Source organism: Balearica regulorum, chromosome 26 (genome assembly GCF_011004875.1).
Source record: "Balearica regulorum gibbericeps isolate bBalReg1 chromosome 26, bBalReg1.pri, whole genome shotgun sequence".
Taxonomy (NCBI): domain Eukaryota; kingdom Metazoa; phylum Chordata; class Aves; order Gruiformes; family Gruidae; genus Balearica; species Balearica regulorum.
Genome location: NC_046209.1, coordinates 911,302 through 920,206, shown reverse-complemented (window position 1 = coordinate 920,206; position 8,905 = coordinate 911,302). Strand labels below are relative to the sequence as shown.

The 8,905-nt window shown below is 60.5% G+C and overlaps 1 protein-coding gene across 1 annotated transcript in view; it reads right to left on the bottom strand.

Moving 5' to 3' along the window:
* Window positions 1-838: 838 nt before the first annotated feature.
* Window positions 839-8,905, bottom strand: part of EFNA2 (ephrin A2) — a 45,823-nt gene continuing 37,756 nt past the window's right edge. Inside the window, 3 exon segments of the mRNA XM_075776513.1 lie at window positions 839-1,357; window positions 2,667-2,726; window positions 5,663-5,958. Of these exon segments, the coding sequence (XP_075632628.1) occupies window positions 1,236-1,357; window positions 2,667-2,726; window positions 5,663-5,958 (478 nt within the window). The 3' untranslated portion in view covers window positions 839-1,235.

Genomic DNA, 8,905 nt, shown 5'->3' with positions numbered 1-8,905 from the left:
CGCGGCTGGTGGCCCCCGGGGGGGGGAGGGGGCTTTTGCACCCTCAAGGCGTCGAGGCGGGGGACGCGGTGCAAAGCAGAAGGCTGTGGAGAAGGAAAACCTGCCCCATAGGCAGCACAGCAGTCGGCATGCTCCTCCTGTCCCAGCAAGATCAGCCCTGCTGCGGATGGGGACTCCAGCCCCAGCTCCAGCCAAACGCCGTCAGAGCGATCCCAGCTGCCGGGCGAGCCCGGCCTGCCAGCTCCCAGCGCCTGGTGGTGCTCCACATGCCGTCTGGGCATCCTCAGCGTTCCCGGCACCAGCCGGGGCTCCCCATGCCGATCAACCATCCCCAGTGCTCCCAGCAATGGCTGGGATCCCTGGTGCTCCCCTCGGGTATGTCCAGTTTGCTTTGCCGCCCGTGGAGCCGCCTCGGGTTCCCGTGGGTACAGCGGTGACATCCATGGCAGGAACGGTGGGGGCAGGGTCACCCCATTGGGTGCTCAGCGGGGACTCGTGTCCGTCCGGGCCCCCTGTCCCCGCGCCTCAGCAGCACAGGAGTGGCAGGGGAAGCGCAGCGGGGCCGGCGCCGCGACATCCTGCTGCTGGGGTGAGGGCCGGGCCGAGAAGGAGTCTGGGACAATGGAGCCGTTGGCACCATCGCTGGCGTTTGTCTCTCCCGGTGCTGCCCGTAGATCTGCCCGTGGCCGGGCAAAGGCAGGGTGCTGCAGCCACCCTGGCAAGGGGCTCCACAGGAGGGGGCTGAGCCCGGCCCTGTGCGGGTCAGTCTGACACGGGGAAGCCCGGACTGAAACAACTTGACAAATAAAAATAAAATTTTTTTTTTCTTTAAAAAAACAAAACAAAAAAACCCCCCAACCCAACGAGGACTCTATATTTGGTCTAGAAATGTAAAAAGCAATATCCGACGGGACGGGCTGGAGCCCAGTGAGCCGCAGCGCAGGGACGGGAGCCTTCGGGGTGCGCAGCTGGGATCCGTCCCGTGGGGCAGCCCTTCACCTTTCCCAGCGCGATGCCCTGGCACAGGTGGCCGTGCGAGGATGGTGACTTCACGCGGCGGCAGGATCCGGGCAAGCTTCTTGCCGGCAGCGCTGACCCTCTGCGTTGGTGACCTCCCCCGGGCGCCGTCCCGCTGGCACAGGAGCCACGGCTTGAACGTGATTCAGGGCGGTTGGGATCCGTTCCCAGGCTGCTCCTTCCCCACGGAGCCGCTCCCCGGCACGTCAGCATTGGCACTACGAGGCCAGGAGCGTCCAGACAACCGGCACCACCACGAGCACGGTGTGCGGGACCCTGAGGCTGCAGCAGGAGTTGTTGCTGGTGAAAATTGGCTCTGGGGACTCGTAGAGGGAATCGTCTGCGGAAGGGGAGGAAGAGAGGGAGGCATGAGCCAGAGGCAGAGCCGTGCACGACGGCCACAGTCCGGGGTGGATCCTGCTCTGGCAGAAGAGGGGTGAGACTCAGCACCCCGGGGAGGGAGGGTCTGGATGCTGCCGATGACACAGCATCCCCCGTGGCAAAGAGCCGGGTACCAATCTGCCCCCAAACCCTGGCACTGTCGCAAGAGTAATGGGATTTTAAAAAAATAAAGGACTCGGGGACTCCTGGCTTCCCCGAAGCAGGGACACCGGTGTGCGGTTCCGGCAGCCCCCTGCCACAGGGGTGGGCAGCACCGGGACGCTGCGGGAAGGGGGACTGCGGGTGCCCTCTAGCACTGGAGGGTGGGCGCAGGGTGCTCCGGTTCCTGCCCTCTCCATGGGATTAGGCAGCGTTTCATCCCATCCCATCCCCTCCTAAGCCCCCTGACAGCCCCTGTGCCAGAGGCGGGTGCTATTGTGCCTCGGGGACCCCCCAGGAAAAGCAAAGCCTGATCTTCCCCAGGGACTCTCTGTCCCCCCCCTTGGGGGGTCCCTGTCTGGGGTCACCCAAGACCAGGGTCCCCCTGTGCCAGGTGCTTCCAAATGTGGTTTCAGGGACTTGTCCCAAGGGCTGGACCCAATCGAGGGGTGCTCAGCCTGGGACGGCCCTCGGGGACCCCCTGGGGCAAAGCGCCTCTCCCCGAGCAGCACAAAGCCAGCCCTTCTCCTCTACAGGGCATCGGCATAATAAAATCCCGATATTATTAAAATACTAAAAAATAGTATCAGGAGAGATTTTTTTTTCCCCCTTTTATGCCCTAGTCCTGAACAAAACAGAATGATTTTTTACAGATGGTTTCATTATATTGGGTTTTATTTTAAAGCCATGCAAATAAAAAAAAAGAAAGACATCCTTTTAAATGGTGACATTTCACAGGCACTCAGCCCTTCCCCAGGGAGAGCTGCTGCCATTTGCTAATTACACGTTAACAGGAGAAGAAAATTATTAATTTGTTTTTTTAAATGGCTGAGTTATTTGATTCTGAAAAGTAGCCACTGTGCAGAGATTTTTTTTTTTTTTTCCTATCATCTGAAACTCAGCAGCCAACGTCCACCACGCCGGCGATGCACCCGCCACGATCCAGGCGCTGCCGGGATGGCTCCAGCAGGGCTCCAGGCACTGTCCCCACCGGGGTGCCACGCGGGTCCCCCTCCACGGTCCCCACTCACCCGGGACCACTGGCCCCCCCAGAGCGTCACCCTCGCCCTGTGGGCCCCCGGGGCTCCCCCCGGCCCCAGCTCACTTACTTGTCGGCCGAACATAAACCTTCAGCTTCAGGCAGGGCCTGTCCACCATGTTGGGGGGGGGACGCAGCTGCAGAGAAGCAAAGGGGAGAAAAGGGGGTGGGTTAGGGGGGGCAGTGGCTCGGCCCTCGTCGTGGGGATGAAGCAGAGCCCAGCGCAGGGTGGGGACTCACCTCGGGGCCCCCCCAGGGTCCCATCTATGCCGTGACCCCTTGCGGCATTGCCGAGATGCCCAGGGCGCGGTGGGGAGATGGGTGGCCGCATCCAGCCCCACTGCACAGGACTGGTGATGGGGGGGGGGTCTGAGCTGGGAGGGCTCCAAGTCCCTGCATGGGGTTTTCCAGCTCACGGTGTCACCAAACCTTAAAAGGTGCCACGGAGGCTGCCCTGCCTCCGGCAGCAAACCCCGCGTGCCGAGCTGTGTGCCGAGCCCCGTGTCACGCCTGTCACGGCAGGGGGGGATGACCCGTAGGGCTGAGCCGAGCCGGGTCCGTGTCCCCTCCCGGGGTCACCTCAACTAAATGCGGAAGCAGACTGAAATGCGGCTCCTAAGGCCGCTCTGCTGCAGAGGCTCCCCGGGGGTCCCAGCACCCACCTGCTCTGGGGAGAGCCCCCTGTCCCGAGCCAGGGGAGGGAGGGGGGCCACATCCTGCGGGGAGCCCAGAGGAAGTGGGGGGGCGGTGAGTGAGCTGCCCCCCAGCACACCAGAGCCCTCACACCTCCCCCCCCCGCTCAAATTTCTAGTGGGAGGGTGGGCTGGGGGCAGCAGCCCCGTCCCACGGAGCCCTGCAACAGGTCCCTGGTGGTCCCAGCACAGCTGGAGCTTCCCTGTGGGGACAGGAGACAACAGCTCGCGTGGCTTTTGTCCCCTCACCTGTGTTGCAGAGAGCTGTGCGGCTCTCCCTGAACAGGCAAAATGAGGATAAAGGCACAGAATAAAAATAATACTCATTGGGAGAGAGAAAGGGAGTAATTGCAATAATTATCTTGGTGAAAGTCCCCTCTCAATATGAGAAAATGTGATTTTTATATATATGTTTTTAAAGGAATTTAATTTTTTCTTTCTTTTTTTTTTTTTTTTTTTGAATTAAAGAAGGGGAGACAGCATTATTCGCAATAAAGTTTAATTTCCGATAGAAGAAGGGGGAATTGGGAGAGCCAGGAGCAAGGGGCCAGCCTTGCCCGGGCACACGCAGTCCCCTCCGGCCGCACCGGGCCACCACCGCCCCCCACCTCTGGCACTTGGGGAGGGACACGGGGGGGGCCCTGGGATGGGTGGTGACATGGGGGGCCACCCCCCGCTGCTCCACAGGACCCGTTGGATTTATTTTTACCAAATAAAACCACTGGGCAGCTGCAGAGGGTGTCACCCCCCAATCTCCACTGGCCCCTTCTGCACCCCAGCACCCACCCATGATGGGAATCCCTCAACGGTTGCATCCTGCCCCTGCACCAGGGTCAGCATCTTGCCCACGCCACCAGCGCTCCCGTGGGCACGGCCATTTTGGGGAGATGGCCGGGGATGCTGCAGAGCCTCCGTCAATTTTTAATTTTTTTTTTTCACCTTTTTCTTTCCCTCTCTGGCTCCGCACCCCACACAGGCAAGCAGGAGGCGACACCAGCTGCGCCCGCTGCCCGCTGCGCCGTACCGCGGGCATCCCGCTGCGGCTCCGTCCGCTGGCTCCATCCCCAGGGCCAGCCCGTGCCCTTGACCCCGCATGGGGAGCACGAGCGCGTCCCCGTGCCTGCGAGGTTAATGGCATTCCAATTTGCGAGCTCGAGGAGGAGGTAATTTCTTTTCTTTCATGTCTGCTAAATACGGTTCCTCAAAGAGGCATAATTTCTAATGTTCCGCATGACATGAATTCTAACCGGTTTAGCAATGATCAGCTTCACCATTTACTTCTGTGTAATCTCTCCCTAACGACATTAAAAATAAAAAAAAATTAAAAAAAAAAATAAAACGGGGTGTGGGGGGGAAAGAGAGAGTTGTAGATGCAGTTATTTCGCAAGTGACATTTTACAGGGGGAGAGGGAGAGGGGGGAAAAAATGGTAATTTAATATAGATAAAAGGAACAAATTAAGTGGGCTGAAAACAGATGCTTTAGGAAAAAGGGGGAGAAATAATAAGGAAGATAAGCATGCCGGCTGGCTCCGGCGCAAGAAGGAGTCTGTCTCCCTGTGACACCGTCGAGTGCTTGGGGGTCATGGTTTCTCTTTTTTTTTTTTTTAACCCATTATTGATTGCCAGAATCCCAGCGCCCGAGCCGAGCCCCATTAGCTTATTTTTCCACGGCTCCAGCAGGCTCCCGAGGAAGCCAGCCCGGCTCCTCTCCCGCTCCTCTGCCCCAGCCCCCATGCCTGGGCGCTCCACAGATGGAAATTCAGGAAGGGGCCTGACCCACCCATCCCTGAGGGACCACATCCTGCAACCAGTGCCCGGGCGCCCGCAGGAAAGTTTTCCCCGGAGCTGGTCGGGCAGCTTGGGCTTCATGTGCTGGGCAAGAAAGGGGAGCGCAGCCCCAGGAGAGCACGGGAATGCACGAGGGAATGCACGGGAGTGTGCAGGATGGCACGGGACCATGCAGGATGGCACGGGAACAGACAGGGCCACTGCTTGGGGCTTGCAGGGCTGTGTCGCCGCTTCGGTGCAGCACCTTTACCAGTGCCTGGTGGTGGTCCCACGGGGATGAGACCAGTGTCCCCATCGTCCCACAGTCCCTGCAAAGTCCTGGTCACTCTCGTGGCCACCCACAGCTGTGACTCAGCCCTGGCTTTCGGCATCAAGCGTGCGCCAGCTGGGATCTCCGCCTTGAGCCGGAGACACCGGTGCCGCCAGCACAAGGCCATGGCTGAGTTTGGGGACTTTGCAGTATTCTGGGTCACCAATGCAAACCGAGCCTCAGCTCAGCATCCGGGTCCGGTGTGCAGCACGAGGTGACGCCGGGGACGCCCAGACCCCCATGCATCCGCACCCCACCAGCCCCACGCGGCCCCCACTCACAGATGTAATAGTACTCGTGGCCAGGTCTGAACTCGAAGCCCAGCGAGAAGGGGGTGAAGAGCTGGAACTTCTCCGAAAACTTGAGGGGCCCGTTGGGGGAGTCGGGCCGGTTGCACTCCCAGCGCTTGAAGCCTCTCTGCCGGTAGTCGCAGGACGCGTGCCCCTCGTAGTTGACCATGTAGAGGATGTAACGCTCCATTCGCTCGGGCAGCGGCTCCTCGTAGTGCGGGCAGTAGATGTCCAGGTAGTCGTTGATGCTCACCTCCACCGTATAGTCCCCGCGGTGAAACCTGTGGGAGAAGCTGGCGTCAGTGGGACCACGTTTCACCGTACCCCGCCAGCAACCCCGGGCACGCCGAAACCTTGGTTTGACTGTGACCCGGGGCCTGATCCAGCCCAGCCCAGCCTCGCACCGCTCTCCTCTCTCCATTGCCCCCTCAGGCACCCCAACCCCCTGCCCGCCCCAACACCCCCCTGAACCTACAAGATTAACCCAGAGCCTCTTTGTTTTACACCCGATAAACCGGCACCATTTGGTAGCAATTCACAAAAAAAATCATTATTCACGGCGATACCATTGAAGCATTGGCATCGCTGCAGCTGTGCGCTGCAATCCCAGTGTAATTTGCGTTTCTGGCACTGATTATCTTAGAGATTAAGGGATTAGCGGTGTTGGAGAACGCCGCGGCGCACGCCGGCAGCTCCCGCTGGCAGCCGCTCCCCCCCAGCTCCTCGGGGTGACTCCTGTGATCCCCCCATCCCCAAACTGCTCCCCATGGTGGGACGTTGCAGACCCCTGTCACTCCGCAGCCGATGAAGCTCGCCGGCCAAACTCCCCAGGAGCCAACCTAGCAGCTCGGCTTTTTTGCCTCCCCCCACGTCAAGCGCGTTTTCTTTGCTAATTAATTTGAGGCTCCTGCGGCACGGCCAGCAGAAAGCCCCCCTGCCCCAGGAGGACCAGGGCCGGGGGACACCCTGCAGCTCCGGAGCCAGCGCTCCCAGGCCCCGCAAGCATCCCTGCGGCTCAACCCCGGGGTGGTCAGTGGCTGGAGGGGTCAGCGCGACCGTGCCACGGCCCCACCCCCAGTCACCCCAAAGCAGTGTCTCGGGGCTCCCCAACACCCCCCACGCCCGCCTGAGTCTCTGGCAGCTGCGAACAGGGCTGAGGCTGGCTCAAACTCATCACATGGGACGCCCCAAGCACACATCCCCGCATCCCCAGGGCGGCCGAGCGCTGGCGGGGCAGGTGGGAACGGCAGCAAAGCACGGTGACCCGAAAGACACCCAGCACCCAAAAAGGGAAGGGAGGACCGAAGACAGGAGGCGGGCAGGAGGGGGGGGCAGTGGTCCTCCAGCCTCGCCAGAGCAGCCGAGCGTCGTTGTCCAGCCCCCATCCAGCTCATTACCTGCTTCATAAGCACTCTGATCACACAGGGAAATACACTAATTAAGGAGCAGGGTTTGTCTCTCTCTCCTTCTCTCTCCTTTCCCGAGTCAGTTGTGCCAACCCTGCCCCTGGCAAGGTAACATTTTAAAATGTAAAATTAATACAAAGGGCCAGGATTTACTGGGAAACAATTTTCAAACGCATACAAAACAATAAAAAAAAATTACCCCCCCTTCTGCCTTTTATTTGAAAAAATTATTTATTTTAATGATTGTTATTAAAGCCCAAGCAAAGGCGATTGTAATGGGAAGGCCCGAGCTTATCAGGGGAATAATAATAATATTTTTTTTGAAATAAAAAAATAAAAAAAATCAACTAACTCCAAGGGCCTTCTCCAGACTGACAAATTGCTGAATTAAAGCTGATTAGCTGTGATAAATGGCACAGACGGAGACGGGCACTGGCGGGGGCTGTGGGGAGGGGTCACCCTGTGCTGAAGTGGGCGCCGGGTGCTGGGGAGCCACAGGGACCCCTGGCACGGCACCCCAGCCTGCAGCGGGTCCTGGGCATCCCCCAGCCCCACCGAGCATGAGAGAGACCCCCCGCGCCCACACGGCACCCCCATCCGATGCCCCTCGGCATCCCCGTCCCCACCATCCGTGAGCCCGCTCAGCCCAGCGCTTTCAGGGTCACGAGGCACAAAGTCGGGTTGAAAGATAAGAACAGGTTTTGGGGGGATGGATGTGGGGCAGGGGTCTCCGGAGGTGCTTGCAGCCCTCTACCCCCACCCCAGCTGGCCGCCCCCCAGCAGGGCTGGCCAAGGGACGGTGGCACCCGCCACACCGGTGCCCTGTCCCCTTCTCCATCCCTGGAGACCCCTCACCGGGGCCGGGAGCGGCAGATGGTGCCCAGGCGGCTCTGAACGGATGAGCCGGGGTCAGGGATGGCACGAGGTGTTAATTGGCCCCGGGGGACTCTGAGCCGGAGTCCAGGACAGGGCTGGACCGGGCATCCCTGCCGTCGCACAGACTGACCCCGGCAGGATGGGACGGGCAGAGGACGTCCCTGCCTGCCATCGTGGGATGCCCTCACCGCAGCCTGGACCCTCCCGCGTCCCCTTGAGCACCGGAGGGGAGCACCGGGGCTGCCCAGATCCCACGTTTGGGGAGCGGGCAGGGGCCAGGCATTGCCACCCCCGGGGCCGCGCGTCCCCAGGCACCGGGTGACTTTGTCTCGGCTCTGTCCCGGCTTTTCGTTGCTGACGAATCTTTATTTATGTCTCTGTTTCCCCTTGCTGATTCACCCCCCTATAAATATTACATTTCTGCCTGATCAAATATTCCCTCCCGGCAGCTCTGCTGAACACTGCGACGTGTGCAACCCAGGGGCCCAAAGCAGCCTCTCAGTGGGAGCATGGCCATGCCACGGCACCGGGCACCGCTCCTCAGCGCACCAGGCAAAGCCCAGCGCAGGTGGCTCCATCGAGGAGAGAAGGGGCTTATTTGGAGGTGCCGCCACCTCATCCCAGCTGACTTCGGCTTTACATCCCTCCACCACCATTCTGGTAACCGCACTGACAGCCCAGACCTGGTGGTTAGTGGGACGGGGTGCTCCGGCTCTCACACCCAGCCCTCATCCCTCCGGCGGTAACCCCTTGTAACCAGCTCCGGCGGAGCGGCCGGCACTGTGGTGCTGCCAGGACCCTGGCACCAGAGCAGCAGGGATGGAACCAGCACACACCACCCCGAAAGCTGCCCCCCCCCCAAAGCAGCAACGCCCATCCGAGCACCGGCCAGAGGCACGGAGCACACCTCGGCACGGAGCAGCCAAGTGAGCGGGGAGAGGTGCCG